The sequence below is a fragment of the Dipodomys merriami genome, unplaced genomic scaffold (assembly GCF_024711535.1).
Source record: "Dipodomys merriami isolate MVZ:Mamm:240054 unplaced genomic scaffold, mDipMer1.0.p SCAF_19, whole genome shotgun sequence".
Taxonomy (NCBI): Eukaryota; Metazoa; Chordata; class Mammalia; order Rodentia; family Heteromyidae; genus Dipodomys; species Dipodomys merriami.
Window position 1 is genome coordinate 17661520 of NW_027203270.1, and position 25080 is coordinate 17686599.

Sequence of the window (25080 nt, forward strand, 5' to 3'; positions counted from 1 at the left end):
TGTACCCTTGACTATCACCCCAAATCTTCTGCACAGCCCCTGGCAACACTGTGTTCTGCTTCTGGCAGCCCACCTGTCTACATGCTTCATATCAATGGAGTGAGGCAGTATCACCATGCCACCACCTGCCTTTCCTGTGGTTATCTGCTAGCTGCCATGGAACCCTGGCTAGGAGTAATGGCTCTCAACCAGACCCATGGCTTTGATGACCAGGTACTGAGGTGGGGAAGGAAGCTATAGGCCCTGCCCTGCATGTGGAGTCCCTCCTGGCATGTATGTCCTCCCAGACAGCGTTTCTCTCATGCTCTGCAAGGAGTGGAACCCATTTCTGCCTATTCTTTGCATATTAGCCTGTCAGCCCTGAGAACATAGTGTTTGAATAAAGATGGATCTTCCTATTTTATAAAGAAATGTATTTGCATATAAAACATGTATTATGTATACATATATGTATATATAATACTATCATAAACCTGTAATGTAATCCAGAGGATTTGGTTTTTTCTAAGTATCACTAAAATTATTTAGTGAAGCTCATTTTAGGAGATGTGTGGAACTGAATACAATTTACCTTGTCCAGCACCTACCAGTCTAGTATGGAGAGCAAGTGGGCAACACGCACATAATCCAGGGGTCTTTCACAGGACTACACTTCATAGTATACAGGGTGGCCTAGTAGGAGGTGAGGGACACCAGCGAGCATTTCTGGCAGGGGCCAGCTTTGAAGAAATTGACCTTTAAAGCTAGTGGCTCTGGATCCTTTAGGCCTGCAAGCAGGGCTTATGAGGTAAGGTGAAAGTCCCAGACAAGTAGCTTAAGAGACTGTGGAGATAGGATGAACACAGACTCTTTCAGCTAAGCCTTCCACAAAACCTCTCCCATGATTCTCTGAGGCCTCCCTACCCATTTGGATCAGTTGGCAGTAGAGTGACCATAGGTAAGCAGTAGAGCAAGGGGCTACAGCAATCAAAGGTGGCTGGTGTGTACCAGAAGACAGTGGGGAGAGCAGCTGGGGAAAAGACACAGAATCCAGTGCCATCAGCCTAGGACTCCACAGAAGATCCCTCCTTGGCATAGCCTGAGAAACTAGGTTCTGGCTCTGTTCATGGCCAGGTGAAGAGCCTCCAGGCACATCAACAATGTATGGATTGCTTGCCTAGTTCTGGATAGACCCCTGAATCAGGCCTATCATTTTCTTTTTCTCTTTTCTTTTTTTGGGGGGGGGGTAGGATGGGAGGGCAGCAATGGGCTTTGAACTTAGGAGGGCCTTGTACTTAATAGACAAGCCCTGTACGACTTGAGCCACACTCTCAGACATGGCCCGTCACTTTAGAAACTCAGTCAATTTAGCGTAAGCAGCTGGCTACTAGGATCTGCATGGAGATACTGTGTTTCCCTCCCCTCAGAGTGGGGCAGAAAATGGTCACTGTGCCTGGAACTCCTTCACTCAGGCCCTGCCTTTCTGATCCAGGAAGATTGTGCTAAGACTCATTCCTTCTTCCTCCAATAGGAGTTGTTAGGAGGCGCATCTGGATGCTACCCTTAGGCCCTTGAGTGCATATGGGTGGGTACCAAGGAGCAGGTGGGACAACATGTAGTGCCAGCTGAGCTTCATCTCAGATGAACAGCATCCCTTGGAAACTCTATAGGTATCGATTCTTTTTGTGTGTGGCAAATTTCAGACATAAAAGTCATCAAAAAGTTAATTATTTTAGTTATTATAAAGTGACATTTTGGTGTGTTCATAGTATTATGCAACATTACTTCTCTCATTCCAAAACCCTTTGTCACCTACAACCAAAATCCTATCCACATTTACTCCTTCTTCCCCAGTCTCCCCCTTAACACTGGCAACCACTGATCTGCTTTCTGCCTCTGTATTTTCCTATACTCAATATTTTACCAAAGTATAGTTACATAATATCTGTCCCTTTGTGACTTGATTTTCCCCCCCTTCAACATCATGTTTCCTAGCTTCACTCATGGTTAAGCATGTCAGTATTTTATGTTTGGATAATACTCTGTCCATCATTGATGGGTAGTTTTCATCTTTAGTTTTCATCATTATGAGCAATGATACTGTAAACACCTGTATTTTTTGTTAGAACACTTGTTTTTCATTTGTTAGAATGCTTGTTTTTCAGTTCTTTTGTAGTATATAGTAGTAATGTTACTAGATGTGTTAGCCAACTCTCTACTGGATTTAAACAGGAAAGGTTAATTTTGGTTCATGTTTTCAGAGATATATCCATGGTCAGTTTTCACTGTGGCATTTGGGCTTGTGGCAAAATAGAATGTTATGGTATAATCATGTAGTTGAAGCTGTTCACCTCATGGTGGCCAGGAAGCAGAGTGAAAGAAGGATTAGGTTCTAAATATCCCCTTCATGGGCACACTTTCAGTAACTTGTCTCCTTTCTACCAGCTCCAGCCTCCTAATAGTTGAGCCATCTCTCAAAAGCATCAACTGGAAACCAAGTTTTTAGTGCATGGTCCCTTGGAGGACATTACAAATCCAAGCTACAGTACTGGATCATAGTGATAATTTCATAGCTTTTTAAGTTAGAGAAAGAACATTGCTACAATAGCTATGCCCATTTTACTGTTAAAATGATGGCTACTTATACCCATATTTTATACTTGTGGAAACTGAGGCTTATAATTTGTGAGCCCCAGATTATAGAGCTAAGATTTGGCTCCAAGGGTAGATAGGTGCTTCTTTGCTTCTGGAGAGGCAGTAACTGGGAGTAGTATGGTCTGTGGCATCAGGTCTCCCTCTAGGCCTGAGGTTGGAGCCATGACAAGTGTGTCTCCTGCCTATGCTGTAACCTGTAGCCCAGCAGTTCTGTTCTGTTCAGGTGTCCTTGTGCAACTTAGCAGCTTATAGGTTTTATGTGGACCTCCCTGAGGGTAAAAATTGTGTGATGAGGGACCTGGCCTAGGACCTGATAATGAGGATGGGTGTGGAGTCTGAGGCTGCTCTGCTTTGTATGGAGACCCCAGGGGGACGGGCTGTTGTGGAGAGTGAAACCTGATCCCATCTACTACTTAAGGTCTCAGGACAGCAATTTTTTTCCCCAAACTCATCTCACCAAGACCCATAGAGGATACCACATTCACTTAGCAATGAGTACACATACAGAAATGGACACACATGTGCAGTAGAAAATTACCACATGCAAAAATAAAAATAAAAATAATAAAAAAGAAAAAAGAAAATTACCATATGCAGTGTATGTTTGTTTGTTCACAATAGCCTGCTTCAGAGAATGAAAACACTGCTTGTAAGCCTTCGTGACAAGCAGGCACCCAGCTTGTTGTACACTGTCAGTCATGGGTCTTAGCGTCTATCAGTGGTAGTCACTACCCTGTAATTCATGGAATCATGGAGAGCTCAAGGAGCTGCAGGTGCAACTGGGAAGGAAGATGGGGTTCTGCCGGCTGGCACCTGCTTCTTCATAGGACCTGGCTGTGGTTTGCCGGATGCTTCCAGGATTCTGCCGCAGAGACGAGGAAGAAACTGTTCCCTCTGGGTCTGGGTGGGCTTGTGACCCCCCTTTCCAACTTCCTCAGAGGACTTGGGCTCTGGAGATACTTGTTTAGAGAGGGTGCTGCTCATGAGAGGAAGGATTTGAACAAAAAGTCCAGTGCCCATTCTATATTAGGTATCACTTGGAATCACACCGCCACCCTCATTCTGGGTTCTCATAATACATTAGAATCATACTCTAGGGAAGTTTGGCCTTAGCAGAAGGTGCTGGAGGATTTTCTGTGACCAGGTGCTAACCTCTGTGAAAACAGCTGATGTATTATTCCTCACAGTTTGTGAGGTTCGGGGATGCCTGTGTCTGTGGAACTTGAGAGCTCCTTAGGAGTTGCTTTCCTGATTTAAAGAACTCAGATCCATCCCAAAGAGCCAGCTTAAGTGGTCCAACTCAACCTGTAGATGCTGTTAACTTGCCTTGGCCAAGGAAGAGGAGGGAGGCTGTGTTCCTCTGGGTGTATTGGAACTAACAATCTCTTGTGCTTATACCAGTGTGAACAGGTATAAGAACAGGACAGAATGAGTCCCCAGTATGGCCCAGGTCTGATGGCCTGTAAGTTCCCCTGTAAACTTGGGTATGACTTTGAATATACCCATTGGTTCTTAAGTCCAGGGAGTAAAAATGTCAAGGGTTCCAGACAAAGGGATGCCACATCAGTGAATCACTTTGTGCTCCAGCTCATACATTTGAACCTTGGTGCAAATACAATGACATACCTGCACTCAGAGACTGGTCAGAATAAGGGAACACCTGCAACTTGGCAGCTGCCTAGCCAGCAAGCCTCATGAGAATGGAGCACGCTTCTCAAGTGTGGCTCCTACTGAATGATAGTACATGCTTATCCTTCCTGCAGTATGCTAAGCCTCCTTGTCTGGTACTGTGCAGACAAGCTGGGTGCCTGCTTGTCACCAAGGCTTGTAAGCACTGCTTTTTCATATTCCTAAAGTGGCTGCTTTTGCATGTGGTAAAAATATTGAGTTGTAATTTTTCATTGCATGTGCTTGTGTATGTGTGTATGCTCATGTGCTCTTCACTAAATCAATATGGTATTATTTTTTTGTTGTTGTTGGTCATGGGGCTTGAACTGGGTGCCCGTCCCTTAGCTCTTCAGCTCAGGGTGAGCACTCTACCACTTGAGCCACAGAGCCATTTCCAGTTTTCTGGTGGTTAATTGGAGATAAGAGTCATATGGACTTTCATGCCTGGGCTGGCTTTGAACCTTGATCCTCAGATCTCAGCCTCCTGAGTAGCTAGGATTACAGGCATGAGCCACCAATGGTGTGAATACGGTGTTCTTAGTAGGTCTTGCTCAGGTGAATTTGAAAAAATGTTGTTCTGAATCCTCAAGCAGTGAGTAGAGTTAGGCTTCACTAGTGTGACAAGCTCTTTCTGATCTTGATATGTAAGGAGTGATTATTTGCCACCTGGGAAAGCCTTGTTTCTGTGGGTCTCTGTTTTCTTTCCCATCTGAATGCAGACAGGAGAGTGAGGAGGTGACATGGATGGTTCCCATGACATCTCACTCTTGAGCCTCATAGGTCCATAACAGCCTCTGCCTTCAGGAAAGGGCCTGTCCTTAATCATGCTAACCATGTGATTCTGTCCTACTTTCCTCCTCTTTTCCTCTGGCCTTTAGAAGCATGCCTTTCCACATTCTTTGTGCTCTAACCCGACAGGTATAGTGCTTAAGGGATTCCCAATTCTTGTGAGCAAGCAGCGGAGATTAGTAGGAAGGGTAGGCTCTTTCTCCTCTTTGTTTAGGGCTCTTTATCTTGTTCCTCCCTGCTTGTTCTCTGGCTTAAGTGAACTTCAGCTTGTAACAGGCCCTGTGTTCTAGCTAGGCAAGTATAAGGATCTGAAAAAGACTGAAGGTTCCTAATGACTAGAGGACTGGCAGGGACTGGGCCTGTAACTGCAACATACTACTATTTAGATAGATTATAGACAGCCATCTCTTTTTGGAACAAGCCAATTTAGGTGAAGCTCAGCCTCTTAGGAGGCCCAACTGGCCCCTCCGGAGGTGTAGAACTAGGGCAGGGAGCTGGTTGGAGCTGGCCTCTTGCTGACAGCATCAGAGATAGATGTTTCCTTTGCCTGAATTTGGGTTACAGCCTAGATACTTGTCCTTGCTTTTGAATGAATCTGTTCCAGCTTTGTGAGTGCAGGAGATGTGGCAGAGTAAGAAAGGGGTTAGCTGCAAAACCATGAGCTTAGATTCAGTTACTAACTTAGCTACTTTCTAAGGCCTTGAGTTTGAGACCCAGGACTGGCATGCACACACACAAAGCCAAGTGAGTGTGAGGCCATAATTTGAAGCCTCAGTATGGGCATGCACTTACACACATATACACATACCCGTACACATACTCACAAGTTAATACCAGATCCTAACATTCCTGGTAGGAATGTCAACTGCAGCCACTTCTAGAACTTTTATACCAATTTCTCAAAGTGTTAAACATATAGTTCCTGTGTGATGCAGCAATTCCATTCCTAATATACCCACCCAAGAGCAATGAGAGCATGTATCCATGAGTATTTACATGTGAATGTCCATAGCAGCAGTATTTACAACACTCTCAAAGTGGAAGCAGCCTAGGTGTTCATCAGTAGAAGAGTGGATAAAATGTGGCACATCCTACAAAGAGCATAGTGCTACCCTACAGCTGTCAGACACAAACATTTGTGTAGTGTATAGTTCCTTTTATTTGAAGTATGCAGAATAAGTAAATTGTCAGAGGCAGAAAACAGATTAATAGCTGGCGTGAGCAGAAAGTAATTGCTAATGGTTCAGGTTTTGTAGGGGAGCAATGAGAATGTTCTACAATTGGTTGTTGTACAACTCTTATGAACTGACTAAAAACCACTGAATTGTACTCTGTAAATGGATAAATTGTATGGTATGTGAAATAAAACTGTTATTAAAAAAGAAAAGTCTGGGCTGGGAATGTGGCTTAGTGGTAGAGTGCTTGTCTAGCACGCATGAAGCCCTGGGTTCAATTCCTCAGTACCACATAAACAGAAAAGGCCAGAAGTGGCACTGTGGCTCAAGTGGTAAGAGTGCTAGCCTTGAGCAAAAGAAGCTCAGGAACAATGCTCAGGCTGATTCAAACCTCACGACTGGCCAAAAAGAAAAGGAAGGAAGGAAGGAAGGAAGAAAAGTCGGTGTTGCGATCAACTAAGAATGAGATCATCTAATTTGGGAGCAGAGAGCTTCTTCCCACCTTGTTGGAAGCTCTGTAAATAGATTAGGTTAGCTGCAGTTCTCTTCTTTGACATACGCTATTTGCTCTTTTCTTTGCATTTGCTATAGGATCAGATAATGCCCCTCATGGTAACTTACTGAAGAGACAACTGGATAAATTGTAAATGTGAGATTTTGATACATAGATGTTAAATAAGCACTGACTTCTTTAATTCTTAGCCTAGTTTATATCTTTGCCATTTATTAACACCATTAAAATCCTTTTTGGAAGGAAATAGAACCCTTATTTCCCACATAAGGAAACGGGCCCAGAAAGGTAGACAGGTGGTCAGCCTTGCTTTGTTCTAGGGTGGTGAGATTGAGAACATGACCACATCCAACTGTAAGGCAGGATCTCTTGACTGGTGGCCAAGTGCCCAGCACAGACAGTTACTGCACAGAAGGGGAAGAGGACCTCTGGGGACAGTGAGCAGTTTTATGACACTGAGCCCTGTAGTATTCATATCAAAGTAGGGCCTATGGATAATCCCCTGAGAAGAATATACTAGAATTTCGATTGATATGTTCCCTCATTCCCATTTTACTTATCTGGGTACATGTGTGCTCTATGTGTTATATTTTATAATCTATTGATGATGTGACACAGATCTACCACTTATTGAGGGCATGTGTCAGAATTGGGACACTGGGCCCAAGGGCTGTATACCAACCTTTGGGAATGCAGCAGTGTAGAAGAGGTGCCCTGGCAAAGTCCCTGTGCAGTCCCTTCTCCCTGTGATCACTCCTGTCTCACTTCATGACTTTATGTCATTAAGTCCTTATTGCAGCCATTAGTTTTCTCTTCTGCCTCAGAGAGACAGTGAGCCTTGTCCAGGGATGGAGAACATACGTCCCTGTGAGGTAGGGGTCCAGCTTCAAGAGGATACTTTGTCCAAAATAGATTAAGAGGAAGCCTCCTGGACAAGGCCTAACATTGGCACTTGTATAGACTAGAATAAGAATCTGGACCTGGGGAAAGGAAGCTATAAACGATGGTTCTCTTGCTCTACATCTCCTTAGCCAAAAGATGAAGAAGACTTGGGTCCAGACAAGAAGGGGTCTGAGACCATCACCTTTTCCCAGGAAGTCCCTCTGTGGAACAGTTCACCTGCTTACCTTTTCTAGCCCCTTCTCTGGGTACTCCATGAATATCTACAGAGGCACCTAGTAATTTTTGGCTGTTGCACCAATGAGAGCTATGCTGAGCCTACTTGAGGCTCCTCCTGCACCTACTCTGCCATCCTTAACTTCTCAATACTGAGGCAGGTGTTCTGTGAACTTGGACTACAAAGCACATTGTGTTTTGCCACAGAAAGCTAGAGATTCCCTCTGAGTTTAGCCTCTTCTATGCTGTCTGCCTTCTGAGTTGGGCCTGTGGTTCTCAGTTGAGCTCAGAGGTCTTCAAGGAAAGGCTCTTGGGCATGGGGATCTCATGGGGCATACAGCTGCTGAGGACCATGTGGAGGTGAAGATTCAGCTGTCCCATTCATCCTTTTGGCAATTATCAAGGTGTAGTGGACAGGCAGGTCAGCTAGAGGAGCTCACAAATAGCTTGACGGTAAAATCACATGTTCCTCAGCTGGAACAGTCTAGGGAGTTTATACCTAACCTGCATTTTGACAGATGAAGTGGGTGAAGGTGGGATGATTGTTCTGAGCTCAGTGTGAGTACCAGCCAGTCCTATATCCTGCTCTCAGATCATGCCCCCTTACCCTCAACCATCAGTAGGGAGCTGGCAGATGGATAGTGATAAAAGTGGTTGGATGGATGGGCTGGGAAGGTGGCTCAGTGGTAGAGCGCTTGCCTTGCATGCCTGAGGTCCTGGGTTCGATTCCTCAGCACCACATAAACAAAAAGAAAAAAAGTCGGAAGTGGTGCTGTGGCTCAAGTGGTAGAGCACTAGCCTTGAGCTGAAGAGCTGAGGGACAGTGCCCAGGCCCAGAGTTCAGGCCCCACGACTGGACCCCCCAAAAAAAAAAAAAAGAATTCCTTTCCATGAACTGAGTGCCAGTGGATCATGCCTGTAATCCTACTCAAGAGGCTGAGATTTGAGGATCATGGTTTGAAGCCAGCCCAGGCAGGAAAGTCTGTGAGACTTATCTCCAATAAACCACCAGAAAACCTGAAGTAGAGGTGTGACAAAGTGGTAGAGCACTAACCTTGAGTGAAAAAGCTCAGGGACATCACCCAGGCCCTGAGTTTAAGAACCACAACCGAGAAAAAAACAAAACAAAACAAAACAAAATTCCTGTTTTTAGTTTTCTGTCCCTGATTTCAGAATCTAAATGTTTTTGCTATTTAAGTGAGAAAAATGGTTACTGGTTGTTGAGCCAGGCAGCCTCTGCAGGATGCTTCATGGTCTGGACAGGAGTGGGGGGTTTCTGACTCCATGCTTCCAGCCCCACAGCCAGTGTTTCAAGGGTGTTGGCTCTTGTCTGCCCCCCTCCTTGCATCTAAAACCAAATCAAATCAAACAACAACCAAAAAACAACAAAACAAACAAAAAAAAAACCCTCTTTTTCTGAATCCATCTGTGGAGCTTTTCCTTACTACTCTTTTGGATCAGCAATCCCTCTGGGACCGGGATCTTGGCTGCTACTGTTTCCACAGCTGTCCCTTTCCTGTCTTGCCCCCTCCCTCCTCACCTCTTCCTCCAGTCCAAGCTGGGATATTGTTATCCAAGTAAGATGTAAAGTCCAACTGGTTGTCCTCTGAGTAAACCCAGCTTTTCCCTGTTCTCCCTGGGTAAGTGGGTAGGAAATAAGAGCTTGGAGGGCCAAGAGGCTGTGAGATCCCATGCCACTCTTTTTTTTTTGGTCCACTCGTGGGGCCTGAACTCTGGGCCTGGTGCTGTCCCTCAGCCCTTCAGCTCAAGGCTAGCACTCTACCACTTGAGCCACTGTGCCACTTCCGGCTTTTTTTTTCTGCTTATGTGGTGCTGAGGAATTGAACCCAGGGCCTCATGCATGCAAGGCAAGCACTCTACCACTGAGCCACCTTCTCAGCCCTCCCATGCCACTCTTGCTGCTTCTTTGCTGCTGCCTCTGAGTGACTCTGACATCTTGTTCTTATAGCCCACAACCCTCCCTCAGGGCACCATCAACATGAACCAGTGCACAGATGTAGTGGATGGGGAAGGCCGCACTGGACAGAAGTTTTCCCTCTGCATCCTGACGCCTGAGAAAGAGCATTTCATCAGAGCAGAGACCAAGGAGATCATCAGTGGGTGAGTTGTCCAGAGCCACACAAGGCATCACCAGCAGGACCTTGGACCAGGCCTGAGTACTTTCAGCAGAGTAGATCATGGACTAATTTGGCTACACCAAAAGGTTCTTCCTCTGAACTCCCTATCTTCCTTCTCAGTATCATTTCATTACCATGCCTCACCCTGTGCTGTTCACAAACTTGCCAAACCCACACCTGTGTGTCCTGCAGACTTTAGGGCCTCTCCATTGGTGTCCAAAGGTATAACTATTTTGCCCCTCTTCTGGTGAAACCCACCAAGTTGCTTAGCAGGTCTTTAAGATCCTTCCCAGCTCTGTAACACCTCTACTACCCTATACCTCAGTGGTTTTGAGTTACATAGTGCTGCTTTTACCATCACCTCAGTCCTGAACGACCCTCTTTCCTTCATGCTGTTTAGTTATCCTGTGTCTCGGATCTTCTGGGGAACATGCCTCAGGCAGTGCTGATGATCTATACTCATTGTTGGCCCTTGGAGGTCATGTCTTCTGTGCCATACACAGGAGCCACACTACTGCCACTTGTTTTGTTTTAGTGGAAAAAACTGACAAGCCTGCTCACTTCTGTGGTATATAGGCTATGTTTGGAAATAGCTGATATTCTGACAACATGAGCTTTATACTCTTGAATATCAGGGAGCTCGAAGTCTAGCAGTGGGGCATTTACTACCAACTTGAGCAGTGGTGAAAAACTTCATGGTACACACTAGTAAACAGGCTCTAACAGGCCTTGAGAGTGAATCTCAGAATCCTGCTGGTTCTTTAAGGCTGGAAAGAGGCAGATGCATTTGAAACTTTTAAGAAAGCAAATCTGAGAAGTTGAAGAGATTAAGCTGATGGCTGCAATACAGGAGAGATGGCCCCTTCAACTTGAGCACGTGCAGCACTATTGGAGACTGCCTTACTTTAACATTTTAACTGCAGCCCTGGCCAGGCTGAAGGAGGAAAAGGGAACATGGGCTAGAGCCATTGCTTGCCTTGGGGCGCCCCCTGCTGGGAAGATACAAGTTCAGATTTATTAAGTTCCAGAGGACAAGTTAGACAGTTTCTGTCTATCCCTAAGCTTAACATAGAATCATGGGCTCTATGGGCGTCCAGGGCATCTCAAGAACCATTGCTTTTGTCAGGCACCAGTGGCTCATGCCTGTAATCCTAGCTAATCAGGAGGCTGAGACTTGGAGGATTGTTATTAGCAGACTAAGGAACCAGGCAGGCTGGGCCCAATGTTTATATGGTGGCTTAGTGACACAACCATATATCATTGCCTATATTTAGCCAAGACTCTTCTCTCTCCTTATTCTGGTTTAGGATCTACACGTTTCTGTGTAGCAGCCAGGTTCTTACTATAGAGGCCTGCCCATGTGCCCTGCAGCCCCTCTCCTGACCCAAGCAGCAGCTTCCTCACCTTACCCATATTCTGGGATTTTTTTTTTTCTTTTTTGTCGATCATGGAGCTTGAACTCTGGGCTTGGGCACTGTCCGTGCACTCTTCAGCTCAAGGCGAGCTCTCTACCGTTTGAGCCACAGCGCCACTTCCGGTTTTCTAGTGGTTTATTGGAGATAAGAGTCTCATGGACATTCCTGCCCGGGCTGGCTTTGAACTGTGATCCTCAGATCTTAGCCTCCTGAGTAGCTAGGACTACAGGTGTGAGCCACTGGTACCCGGCTTATTTTGGGATTCTTGACCCCAGCATTTGTGTAACATATATGTCCTGGGGACAGAAGCTCCATCTTTTCCACCTCCTCTCATCCTTGCAATGACCCCTTACTTCAGTGCTCTCCACTTTACTTGTCATGGCTCTTCATCTGTTGGTTCTGGTCATATTGAAGATAGGTGCTAAGGAGGTATTGACGCTTCTGCCAGGCTGCCTGGGATAGGGCAGGGATATCAAGACCATCTCAGCAGTCCTCCTCCCCAGGTCTTCTCTGAATGCTCCCTCTCAGGGCTAGAGAAAGTGGCCAGTTCTTTCAGTTCCCATGTTCCAGTAGACAAACAAGATTTGACTTTGCTCTATTGCTAGGCAGGAGGGTAGGCTTCCCTTCTTCCATGCTGTCAGCTCTACCCACATCCCTATTCTCAGTAACTCAACTCTTGTTTTCTGGAATTGAGCCCAGGCACCCACTAGTTCCATATTTACCCATCTTCCTTCTTTACTGTGTAACATTGGACACGTCCTACTAGACTTCCATAAATCCATGTGCAGAGAATACAGTTTATCATTTATCCTAGTCTAACATCCCCATTGTAATGGGTTGAGCAGTGTCTTGGGTTACAAAACAAGTCGCTGTCTCAAATCCCTGCCCAGAAATGCTTAGCTGTGCTATTCAGTTAGTGGTGCCATGTCCACACCCACCAGCCAGCCCTTTCCTCTTCCCTTAAAACTTTGTCCTGTATGGTTCGCTGGCATTGCCAGTGGCTGGCACCTACAAGACCTAGGGGTCCTGGGTGCCCTAAGGTGTATAATCCCTACCGTACTCTTCCACATACCTGGGGTCCTCAGGGAGAAAGGTGATCTTGATGTAGAAAGTTTGGGAAAATTGTAGGGACAGCCCCCTAGAGACCTAGGTCCTCTGAGTGCCTAGTGGAAATGTCAGCCACTACAACTAGAAGGGCAGCCCACCAGCATTGTGAGCTCCATAGGAACAGCTCCAGGAGCCCAGGCCCTCTCCCATTGGCCTCTGTCCCAACCAGCCTGGGACAGAGGAATGAGCCAGGAGAAGGTTTCAACATCCTGGGAAGCACAGTTGTCTGCTGGCTTTGCAGATTCACTTGTACCCTCCTTTCTTGCTTTGGGACACACAGAAAAAGGACTGACAGATGTGTAGCTCTGATAATGCAAGCCTTTGCCTATACTCAGAAAGTTGAGCATTACTGGTCATGGGCTGAACTGGGCTGAGGGTAGCTCTCTGCTTAGTCACTGGGATTCCCTGCACTGAGACTGGTTCCCCAGCTACCAGCTTTCAACACTTCCTAAGGCAGTCCAGAAAGCCACCTACTGCCCTACCATCTCACCCTTCCACAGCAACCTCAAATTAAAGAAACTGTAAGAGTCCTTTTCTTACCCCAGAGGTGCTGCTGGATTGTGTTGGCACAGCTACTGCTATAATCCCAGGCCTGAGTCCAACATAGTCAGATGCTCCAGGATGGTCTACTAGACCTGTGTCTCCTGTGGTTCTTTCCTCACTGGAAGGAATGCTGGCTGCCCTGGCCACTCAGCCAAGGCTGGAGGTGGGCCTCAGAGGCAGACCCCTTTTATCCCCTACTCCTCAACAGTTCAGTCCCTTTGTCCTTGTGAAAATCTGACTAGGAGAAATAGTGTTTATGTCATGGCTTGATCTAGCTCCTAGTTTCAGAAATGAGGGGACAGCATTCTTAAGGAGCTGAAAGTACATGAAGCTATAGTTAGACTGTGGTAGAGCCAGATCTAAAGTGCTGGCCTGTTGACCTGCAATTCCTCAATTCCTCCATTCCCAAGAGGAATTGCTGGTCCAGAGTAACCCTTCCAGCATGTAGGTCCCAATGTGTATGGAGATTGAATGGGAGACATGTTTCTCGCTTTTTCCTTTGTAAGAGATGGTCTAGGAGGTCAACTGCTCACTTCTGAGGTGACCATGAAGAACTTTGCTAGCATGATTCCTGGTTTTCTTCTCATGGCCAGGATCTATCTGCTTTGGTATCCCTAACTGGCTTCCAGTTGCTACCTATGTGTGTGCTCCCTGAGTCCACTCTGGGCAGTCAGTTTTAGAATCAAGTCTAAGCCCCGGGAATAAGAGTAGCTATGGGAAAGAGATATGTACTCATTCCCCCAAAACTGTGGTCAAACATGCCTCTTTACAAGCATGGAGCCTATATTGTGCCCTAAGGCCCTGCTGGCAGTGGCAGTAGCAATATCACTGTCTGGCCTGGCTTTGGCATATACTGTGCCTCTCCTGTCCTACTCTGTGGCACTGCCTGGCCCAACTGTGGCACCTCTCATCTGGGGTTATGTCCTGTCCTGCTCAGTGCCTAGAGGACTGGCTGTTGGATGGGTATCTCCAGTCAGGAAGTATAGGGCCTAGGGTCTGGACTACCCCAGCCAGGGGCAGGATCATGTTCCTGAGAGCTAGAGGCTTACCTGATAATGTCTCCTCCCTTTTTCCCAGGTGGTTAGAGATGCTTATGGTCTATCCCAGGACCAACAAGCAGAACCAGAAGAAGAAACGGAAAGTGGAGCCACCCACCCCGCAGGTAGGCCAGGTGTCATTTTTCTCCAATGGGGCTGAAAACTGGGGGGTAGTGAACCTTTAGGTTAAAGAGTGAGGAAGGGGTCTGGCTAGCATTGAGGTGGTCATACCTGCATACTCCCTTCCTCCTGCCCATACTCTTGAAGACCACAGTCCACATCATTCTCTCTGAGTACTGTGCACGGTAGCCATTGATGTGCCCTGGAGCTTTCAGGGTTGGGGGGCAGGCAGCAGAGCGTGTATCCTCTCCCTTGGCTTCTGGGGAACATGCAGGAAAGGGCAGGGGTTCAGGGTAGGAAGGGCTTTTCCTTTCCATCATTGTCATAACTCCTCTAGTTGGTCCACTTAAACTCAACTTGGCCCCAACTCAAATGATGGAGCTGATGGCCCACTTTTAGAATAGGACCATGGATTTGGCCATAGAGCCAACTCTCACAGGGCCCAAGGCAGTTGAAGAGACAGGTTTAACCCTGCTGTTTACTTAGCCCTAATGCCATTGAAGTAGAGGAAAATGCTGTTCCACTGAGGTGCTGCCAGGGCAGGAGTTCCCACCCAGTGTGCAGCTGCACAGGTGGTATACACAGGTCTGTTGTTGCCTTTGTCAGGCCCTGTCTTTTGCAGAGACTATACAGAAGCTGATTTTTTTTTAGGCTCTGTCTTGTCTTGTACATGTGGCACAGCTCTTCCCCTGGGGGTCTTACCTTCTGTTGTGGTGTCTACTATCCCACACTTCAAAGTAGACTCTCCCTTTCCATTGGATGCCTGTTGCATTTTCATGCCATTGAAATAAAGAGGTCTTCTCTGACACCCCTTCAGAGAGGGATTTGAAAACCCTTTGTGAACAGCTCTGATGAGCAGTGCAGGCTTCATTATGGCACCCTAATGAAGCAGCACATCTGTCCAGCCACTTTGGACTGAGCACAGAAAACCCAAGTACCTTTGTTTGGTTTATATGCCCTGACAGCCCTTACATGCTGAGGAATGGAAGCACCTCTATAAAGGCTTAGACCTGGTTCTGTGACCACATCCACTCAGCCAGGTGTCTCACCCATCTGTTCAAAAGAATAGCATCTTTGCTCAAGGACAGGGACCCCTAGTCATTCCCTGGAAGACAGTGGGTGCCTTAATGTGTAAAAGCAAGATTAAGCAGGTACCCAAAGGAGATAAAAAGTTCCCTACAGTCTTAGGTATTTATCAGGCCCTGGTTTTCTGGGATGAGGATGGGGAGAGATCTGAATTAAGCCAGCTCTTCCCAGGTTATACACCTTACCTGGGAGGAGGTAAGAGTCAGTAGAGACTTAATGTTGGGAAATGTGTTTCCAAAGCTCCAGGTCTCATACTACATCTCATGCCAAGAGAAGAAGGCATGCCTGTGCCACAGGTGCACTCACCCTGTGGGGGCTGAGGCTAGACTGCAGGAGCCCTTAACCCTCCTCTGGGTTATCTTTCTGGGAACTTCAGCCAACCTTCATTTTAACTTCTCTCTTCTAAGGGAACTGATATATCAAGGGCTGGAGAGAGAGAGAGAGAGAGAGAGAGAGAGAGAGAGAGAGAGAGAGAGAGAGAGAGAGAGAGAGAGAGAGAGAGAGAGAGAGTGTATTTGTATTTGTATTTGGAGAGCTGAGGGAACTGATTTATCAAGGACTGGATTTTTATTTATTTATTTTTTTTGGTGGGAGTAGGGGGGTGGGAACTAATTTATCAAGGATTGGATTTGTGTATGCGCACATATGTGTGTGTGCCCAGCCCCAGTCCTAGGGCATTGAATTCAGGGCCTAAGTGCTGTCCTTGAGCTTTTTGTTCAAGGCTAGCACTCTGCCACTTGAGCCACAGCACCTCTTCTGGCTTTATGGTGGTTAACTGGAGGTAAGAGTCACATGGACTTTCCTGCCCAGGCTGGCTTTGACCTGTGATCCTCAGATCTCAGTCTCCTGAGTAGTTAGGATTACAGGTGATTATAGGCATGAACCACTGATGCCCAGTTATCAATGACTATTTTATGGTTGTTCCCTCCCCTGCAGGAAGATTCCAGCCCTGCACCAAGCCCAACATAGCTGTGCTCGGCTTCTTGCCACTTGGACTTAGAACAGCAGGACCTAGGGTGTGGGGAGGGAAAAGGGGTATAGCAGAGGGGCCTCTGGAATGACTTCCACTGAGAGGAAGGGGCACTGGTGGGGTAGCTGAGGAAATTGACTGGAGGGCCAGGACTCAACCTTGGGCTAAATATCCATAGGTCTTTTTGTTGTTGTTTTTGTCATTGGTTGTGGTGCTTGAACTCAGGGTCTGGGTGCTGTCCCTGAGCCTCTCAGGGACTAGTACTCTACCACTTGAGCTACAGTGCCACTTCTAGTTTTTGAGTGGTAAATTGGAGATAAGAGTCTCATGGGGGAGGGAGGAGGCTGGGAGGTTGGGAAGGTGGCTCAGCGGTAGAATGCTAGCCTTGCATGCATGAGGCTCTGGGTTCAGTTCCTTAGCACCACATAAACAGAAAAGGCTGGAAGTGGCACTGTGGCTCAAGTGGTACAGTGCTAGCCTTGAGCTGAAGAACTCAGGGACAATGCCAATGCCTAGAGTTCAAGCCCCATGACTGACCAAAATAAAGAGTCTCACAGGAACTTTTCTGCTGAGCTGGCTTTGAACCGTGATCCTCAGATCTCAGCCTCCTGAGTAGCTAGGATTACAGGCGTAAGCACTGGCACCCACCTTCCATAAGTCTTTGAAGGTATAAGAAAACTGTTAACCATCTTCTGAGAAGAATACTAGAAGTTGGTTACTCTACATCCTATATCTTCACCCCTGTGTCTGCCCCACAAATACTTCTCCCCAGTACACACCACTTCTGTGCTTTGGGAAAAGTAGGAATTGGTCCAATTCCCATCTTTGCTACCAGTATTGATCAGCACCCATACATGTGTTTGCGCGCACGTGCACACACACACACACACACCACACACACACGCGCACACACACACACACACACACACACACACACAGATTTGAGCAGGACATTGAATGTCTCAGTTCATTGCTGATATGACAAAGTGTCATAGATTGAGGTGCTAAACAAACACAGGTATTTATTCCTTGTGATTGTAGAGATTGGAACTCCAAGGTCAAGGCACCAACAAATTTGGTGTCTGGTGAAGGCCCACTTCTTGATCCTCCCATGCTGGAAGGGATGAGCAACTCTCTGAGGCTTCTTTTATAAGGACACTGATCTTATTGATGAGGACACTGATCTTGTTGATGAGGATTTTACTCTCAACCACATCCCAAAGACCCTATCTGCAAATGCCATCATCATGTTTTTAGTATTTACAGTACGGATTCAGGCCACAGTGTCTATCTGGTTTCAGTTTGCACAGTATCCAAGTGTCCTATTTAAGCTGCAGCGGCAACAGCTGATCCTTCTCCTCCAACAACTACTACTACTACTACTACTACTACTACTACTACTTATTCTTCCTTCTTTCTTCTTTTTTTTTTTTTTTGCTGGGCCTAGGCACTGTCACTGAACTTCTTTTGTTTAAGGCTAGTACTCTACCACTTGAGCAACACCACCACTTCTAGCATTTTCTGAGTAGTTTATTGGAGATAAAAGTCTTGTGGCCTTTCTTGCCCAGACTGGCTTTGAACCGTGATCCTTAGATCTTAGCCTCTTGAGTAGCTAGGATTACAGGCATAAGCCTGTAGGTCCAAAAGCAGAATTAATGAAGCCACAAGGACTGGCTAGGTATGGATGCTATGGAAACTCATTTTCTACGTTGATAATAAGGATTTCAGATGGCAATGTGTCCTACTCAGAAGTGTGTTCTCTTCACCTTGTCATGTCTCCCTGATTTTTATCTAAAGTGCTTGGTAGTTGGGCAGTGATGGATTCTGAGCCAATTCCTGTGGGCTTGCCATTGACTACTAGGCTGCTGTTGTAGGTGCTATCTGGCTTTATGATGGGAGAGCTTGCATGTTGTTTGGTGACAGACTTCTGGCAGAAACTTGGAACCTTTTTCTCCATGTATTTGTCAGGATAGCTTGGGGTCTCCTGGACTAGCTATTTCAGAGCACAGAGGTTACTGTGGTAACAGACAAGAGTTTCTCCTCTGTGTGGGGCTTCCCAGACTCCAACACTGTAGGGCTGTCCTGGTCTCCCCTGAAGCTGGATAGCCAGGACTTATGAGCCAGCTCAGACTGGGTACCCTTGACAACACTGTCTCCACAGGAGCCTGGGCCTGCCAAGGTAGCTGTCACAAGCAGCAGCAGTAGCAGTATCCCAAGTGCTGAGAAAGTCCCCACCACCAAATCCACCCTGTGGCAGGAAGAAATGAGGGCTAAGGACCAGCCCGAAGGAAGCAGCCTGAGCCCAGCTCAAAGTCCTAGCCAGAGCCAGTCTCCTACTGCTAGCTCCCTGCGGGAATCAGGGCTAGACAACAAAGAAGGTAAGCTACAGCTGGCTGGTCTGTGTGTGCACCTGTCCTGATGGCTTGTCTTGCAGTGCTGAAGTGGGCCTCCATTCTAGCCCACAAAAACCCTGGACTTCTTTCTCTTTTGTGCATTAGCTGTGGACAGCACCTGGTTTGGCATGGACTGGGGTTCTTAGACTGGCTTAGCCTTGGCCCTTCTAGCTCTTAAACCCCATCTGTAAGGGAGGAAGATAACACCTGAAGGCTGTTCTGTCAGCCCCAGGAAGTATCAGAAGAATCAAAACCACTGTGCTTCAAGAACCATGCATGAGGAGGCCCTACTCCTGCACCATGTATTCATGTTGTTAATGGTGTTAGCCCTGGGTGTACACTGTGTGTATTACCTCGGGTCTTGCCTCTTTTCACTGTCCATCCTGCCCAGCCCTTACTAACATGAGTGCTGAGGAGGAAGCACCTCTCCACTTGGCATGCTGGAACTACTTGAGCAGAGCAGGTTTCCTCTGCTGCCTTTTCTTCAGTGTACATACCTGCCCTCATCTACCATCCCTTTCTCTCAAGTGTATCAAGACCTTTGCCTCTCTCCACCCCCACCTCCTGCTTACTCCCCCCACCCCACCCCCACCCCCAACCTACAAGAGTTGGAAAGGCTGCTTAGCTGTTGGTTTTCTCCTTGGATTTTGGTAAGAAGCAACTGGTAGATGTCTTGGTGTGGAGTCCTGCTCTCCCAACTGAGCCCCACACAAGACAAGATGGGCCTCCCCATCTGTCTAGGAGAGAAGAAAGAGGAGGGGGAAAAGTATGGGTAGAATGTTTATTCCACCCCACAGTTCTTTCCTGACAACTGTGCCCTGAGTGATCCTGTTTGATCTTATATGGGTTTTTGGAAAGTCGATAGAGCAGAGTTGTCTGCTGTCTAAGCGAGCCTCCTCTCCACCTTCTTTTCTAGAGGACAGTGCCATGAATGGTGACCGTGTGGACTGTGGCCGCAAGGTGCGGGTGGAGAGCGGCTACTTCTCCCTGGAGAAGGCCAAGCAGGACCTGAAGGCGGAGGAGCAGCTGCCCTTGCCGCTCTCCCCGCCCAGCCCCAGCACCCCCAACAGCAGGTATGGTTGCCCTGAGTCGCCCTTCCAGGAGCTCGGCCGTTCCCTTCACTCCCCAGGTCCTCAAGCCCCCAGCCGAATGGTCTACAGCATCTCCCTCAGCAGCCTGGGTGAGGCCAGCCGGCCCCCTATCCATGAGGACTCCAGCAGCGCTAGGGGGCGGGAAACAGAAAGACTGGGGAGCACCTTTGCCTTTAAAGCCAGCAGGCAGTATGCCGCCCTGGCCGACGTTCCTAAGGCCATCAGGATCAGCCACCGAGAAGCCTTCCAGGTGGAGAGAAGGCGGCTGGAGCGTAGGACTCGGGCCCGGAGCCCTGGCAGGGAAGAGGTGGCCCGTCTGTTTGGCAACGAACGGAGGTAAGAAGGAGACTAAAGGATGGAATTCACATGCAACACTACATGCACATGGGCATGCACACACACATTCATGTGTACACATTCATACACATGCTCCCTCACCTCCCCTAGGGAGCACTCTTCCTGTTCAGATGTGGGGTACCTTTTTCTCTGCATTCTGGACTATAGCCTCATAGGATATTTGCTGTACTTAGTTCCTCTTAGAACCTCAAGTACCCAAGAGAGAAGAGTGTTCCATCTGCCTGGAATCTAGAAGGCTGGCCTTGTTCTTCCTGGTCTACTTCTGTTGTCTAAGGTGACCCCAATGCACAGGAAGATAGGCCAGCACAAGTTCCTCTCTTGAATATATAAGAGGCAGCCTGTGAAGTTCCCAAGTACCTCATGGCATCATTTTTGCCCTCTAGGCTTGGTTGAAATGAGGAGGCAGAACAGAGTTCTAGCTTCCTGGAGAGAGACAGGATCTGGACAGCCAAATAAAGGGTTAAGATGCAAAACTTCCTTGCTTTCCTTACCCAGCCTTCTTAAGAACTGGGGAAGGATTCTACCTGAGACCACAAAACAATGTGCAGGCCCAGCAATGTTGCAGGACAAATTCATTTATTTAGGATTCATTTATTTATTTATATTTTTTCCTGTGAGAAAACTAATAGATGGTTTTTGTTTTGTTTTTTGTCGATTGTGGGGCTTGAACTCTGGGCCTGAGCGCTGTCCCTGAGCTCTTCAGCTCAAGGTGAGCGCTCTACCACTTGAGCCACAGCACTACTTCTGGTTTTCTGGCGGTTAATTGGAGATAAGAGTCTCATGGACTTTCCTGCCCAGGCTGACTTTGGACCGTGATCCTCAGATCTCAGCCTACTGAGTAGCTAGGATTACAGGCTTGAGCCACTGGCACCCAGCCTAAAACTCATAGTTTTACTAGATTTCCAAAGTTTACTTTCCATGAATGCTACTCAGTAAGGTACCCCACTCTTCCTAGAGAGAGGTAGGGCTACTTACTAGTGGCTCAGCAAGGTACCTGTTGTTGCCACCTCCAGTTTGTGGATGGTAAAGCTGACTCTTCACCATCTGCAATCATCCTCCGAGGCTACAGTCCAGGATCCAGAGGAAAAGGTGACTCACACTCTGAAAGGTAACCTTGTGGTAATATCTAATGAAACTTTAGTTCCAAGGCCCTATTCCCATAAATGACCCAGGACCAGGGACAGAGGTCCCATTCTTTTTTTTTTTTTTTTTTTTTTTTGGTCCAGTCGTGGGGCCTGAACTCGGGGCCTGGGTGCTGTCCCTCAACTCTTCAGCTCAAGGCTAGCGCTCTACCACTTGAGCCACAGCATCACTTCCGGCTTTTTCTTTTAGCTTATTGCTGAGGAATCGAACCCAGGGCCTCAGGCATGCAAGGCAAGAGCTCTACCTCTGAGCCACCTTCCCAGCCCAGAGGTCCCATTCTTTAAAGCATTTAATCAACTTGTAAGTTAAAAATTACACTAATGATTGAGGAGGTTGACAGAACGGGCAGGGGAGACTGTACTGGCTGATGAGCAGGCTGTGTGTCATAACTCCAGAGTGGGATCAGCCATGTCCTGTATTAGTGCCAGACCACAGAATTAACATTTTGCATACCTGCTTCGCTTGGCTTCTTGGAGAGATTAATTTTAAACTCATTCTTATTTACCTGCCTGGGATAGATGCAATCTCTGGGGCTTTGTTCTAGCATGCTCTTTGCCACAGCGGGATGGGTTTAGCTTGTGTTTACACCCTTGATTTCCCTATACCTACTAACCCTATAACTGTCCCTTTCTCACTGATCCTAATGACCTCTAACTGGCTGTTGTTACTCTCAAAGGCTCATTCACCAGATCCCGGGTAGACCACCCTGCATCAGAGTGGATCCTGTCCCTAGTAGTTAGCTCAGTCTCCAGAGTGGCAGGAAATCAGCCACAGCTGTCTTGATCATGGAGCCAGTTTTTTGACAAGCCCCAACTGAGCTAGTAAGCAACCCTGTCTGATCACAATGGGCCCTGAGCTTCAAGTGTCTGCTCTTCAGATTTCCAGAGTCTTTTGCAAATGTTTCTTGGACAGCCAGAGTTGTGTCTGGCTGCTGAGAGTAAGGAAACCATGGTCCTGTGTGAAGTGCCTTGAGAATCCCACCACTACAGCAGGCAGACAGCACTTGTTCTCAGTTCTACCTGAGTAGTGTGCTTGCTGTCACACCACCCACTCTGCACAGTGAACTATGGCACAGGTTGCCTGAGCCTGTGGTCTTCACATCTAGAATTTGTGTGGAGCTGTCATAACAAATGGCTGCCTGTTTTCTGCTCTGACTCCTTTGCCTGGAGCTCTGTGGGTCTACAGCATGCACTTTGGCCTCAGTGCTGTCCTGGGGCCTTTGAGGCCTCCAAGTCAAGTGGAAGGGCTCTTAGGCCAGATGGAGCAGCAGCACTAAGGCCCATTGATGGCAGCAATTTGGCTCTGCTAGATGCCTCAGTGCACATAAAGCTTTCCCTTGTGCCTGGTGATCTGGCAGCTTCTTAGTAGCTTCCTGCTCTCACAACCCACCTCCTCCTGCTCCTCTTAGCACCGCCTTCTCTGTGGGTGCAGTTGGCTGGCGTGGCATGAGCCTCTTTCTGAAGAAGATGCTGTGGGAGGAAGCAAAGCACCTGTGTGCCTTCCTGAGTTTTACCAGTAGAATTCTGCCTCCCTGGAAGAAGGGGCCTTTGGAGGTGGATACACTAACCCTTAAAGAAAAGCTGCCTCAGGGCAAGGGGTAGGATTCCAGGGCCCAAGCCCTCTTTCTTTGTAAAGAGGTTTCAGTCTTCTGGAAGGGTGGTCTGCATTGCTTCCCCTGATTTTTAGTCCACTTGTTCAGAATAAAAGTGACACACTCCCTAAGAATGGAGACCAAGGTAGCCCCAGGTTCAGTGAGGAGACTGGTGTCCTGACAAGTCTTAAGTCTAAATTCCAATCCTCTTACCTCCCTCCCCAGGACAGCCCACAGCCTTCCTGCCTAACCCCACCCACCATGGTGACTCCTCACACTGGGATAATCATGGGTATTTTTCTCCTTCCTCAACGATCACTTTGGTTTTTTGCTGCTTTAATTCTTTGAACAATTTTGATTTACCATTATTTGATTTTTAAAAGCAGACCCTTTTCTGTTCATTCATTTTCCAGCCTTGTTTTCTTTCAGGTCTTGCCCTCTCCGCCCTCTGCTGTGTCGCTGTGGCGTTCACGCCTCCTCCACCCGCTTCGCTCCCATCTCAGCTTCGTCTCAGCAGCAGACCACCTGATGAGGCCGCCAGCCCTATTACATGAAATCAACCTGCTTTGTTTTTAATTTGGTTTTTGATTCCTTTTAAATGTTGGCAGAAATAATGTTAATTCATGGGTCTTTTTCTTGCTAAAATTTGGACATTTTGGGGTGAGACTGTACTGTGATTGTGGAAAAGTGCATTGTATGCAGAGATGGTGATTGTCCTTTGATTATGTCTCTGGTTGAGGACTGCTGCCAGGTGCCAAGGTGTGTGAGTGCCACATGAATCAGCACCACAAAGCCTCAGGGGCCTTCAGCATGGGAGCAGGGCTGGGCACAGGCCTGTCAGGAAAGAGCCTTGGTTTGAAGTGCTCCAGATTGCCATGAAAGGGGTTACAAATGGAGCTTGGGTTGTCTAAGCCTGTGCTTGAAGCCTGGTCAGCGCCTGTTGGAGGCTGGAGGAAACTGGCACAGGGACCCAATGGGATGGGCCAGGTATAGGGAGAAGCTGCAAGAGCCCATTTTAATCAAGATTAAACCTATCTTAGGAACATGGGATTCTCTGGTCTTAGCCAGCCCTGTGTCTTCTCTTGCAGGAGGTCCCAGGTAATTGAGAAATTTGAGGCTTTAGACATTGAGAAAGCAGAACACATGGAGACCAATGCATCAGCCATGCCCTCCCCATCAAGTGACACTCGCCAGGGCCGCAGTGAGAAGAGGACCTTCCCTAGGAAGCGGGTGAGCTCTTGGGATCAGGGCACCCAGGTCCAAATGGGCCTCCCAGAGGTGGCTGGGGGTCTGGGCATCACACTACCCTACGCACTTGAAGTGCCCCACATGCAAGGAATATGCTTCTTCCAGGTCTCTGCTCCCTGTTAGCCTCATTACTGAGCTTCTTGAGGCAAGCTGTCTTCTGCCTCTTTCTTCTACAATTTCATCTTTCCCTACTAGAGGATGTTTGAATTAATTTTCAAGTCCCAGGTCATAACTAGCATTTCTTTTCCTCTCTGAGGCAGTCCACCAACACAGCTGAACATCAGATCTTCTTTCTTGTCTTTCAAGTGACAGCCATGCCCTCATTTCTCTACTGAGTCTATTAGATCCATCAACCTCGCAGTCCTTCTCCTAGGCATGTGCCTGCCAACCTGCCTCTTCTGTATTCTGCTTTGTCTCAGTCCTTCCCTGGTTTCTTTCTTGCTCATGAGGTGCCCCCTGGCCCTTCTGGGTCCCAAGAAGCTAGAAAATAGGGTGGGACCAGGACAGTGATGGTGAGTGGCATCCAAAAGAAAAATCTTCTCTACTGCCCAGAATATCCCAGGACCCAGGTTGTCCCCGACCTATAGTGGGGCCTATTTAGAGTGTTGTCCCTCACTGGGAGCAAGGCACCTTCCTGTTCATTAAGGGATGATTGACCATTCAGCTGCCACCCCTGTGCCTGCCTGAGCTGCCTCAGGCTGTACTGATGGGCGGCTGCTCTCTGCTACAGGACTTCACCAGCGAAGCCCCCACTGCTACTCTCTCAGATGCCTCGGCTTCCCCCCTGTCTCCACACCGAAGAGCCAAGTCACTGGACAGGAGGTCCACGGAGTCCTCCATGACGGTGAGCCCAGGCCACATGCCAAGTTCTCTGAAGATCCACTGTGGCCACTGATGTTTCTGACCACTGTGGGCTGCTGTCTGTCAGTGTCCATCTGTCCATTCTGG

General features: G+C 47.6%; 1 protein-coding gene across 5 annotated transcripts in view; it reads left to right on the forward strand.

The window, feature by feature from the left end:
- The window catches only part of Mprip (myosin phosphatase Rho interacting protein), a 145863-nt gene that overhangs the window by 72781 nt on the left and 48002 nt on the right, over positions 1-25080 (forward strand). For 3 of the 5 annotated variants that reach the window (XM_070027539.1, XM_070027538.1, XM_070027537.1), the window contains exons 4-9: positions 9863-10014; positions 14174-14258; positions 18471-18687; positions 19619-20129; positions 23973-24114; positions 24863-24976. In XM_070027539.1, the coding sequence (XP_069883640.1) occupies positions 9863-10014; positions 14174-14258; positions 18471-18687; positions 19619-20129; positions 23973-24114; positions 24863-24976 (1221 nt within the window). The remainder of the gene's footprint in view (positions 1-9862; positions 10015-14173; positions 14259-18470; positions 18688-19618; positions 20130-23972; positions 24115-24862; positions 24977-25080) is intronic. The other 2 variants (XM_070027540.1, XM_070027541.1) reach the window with 2 other exon arrangements.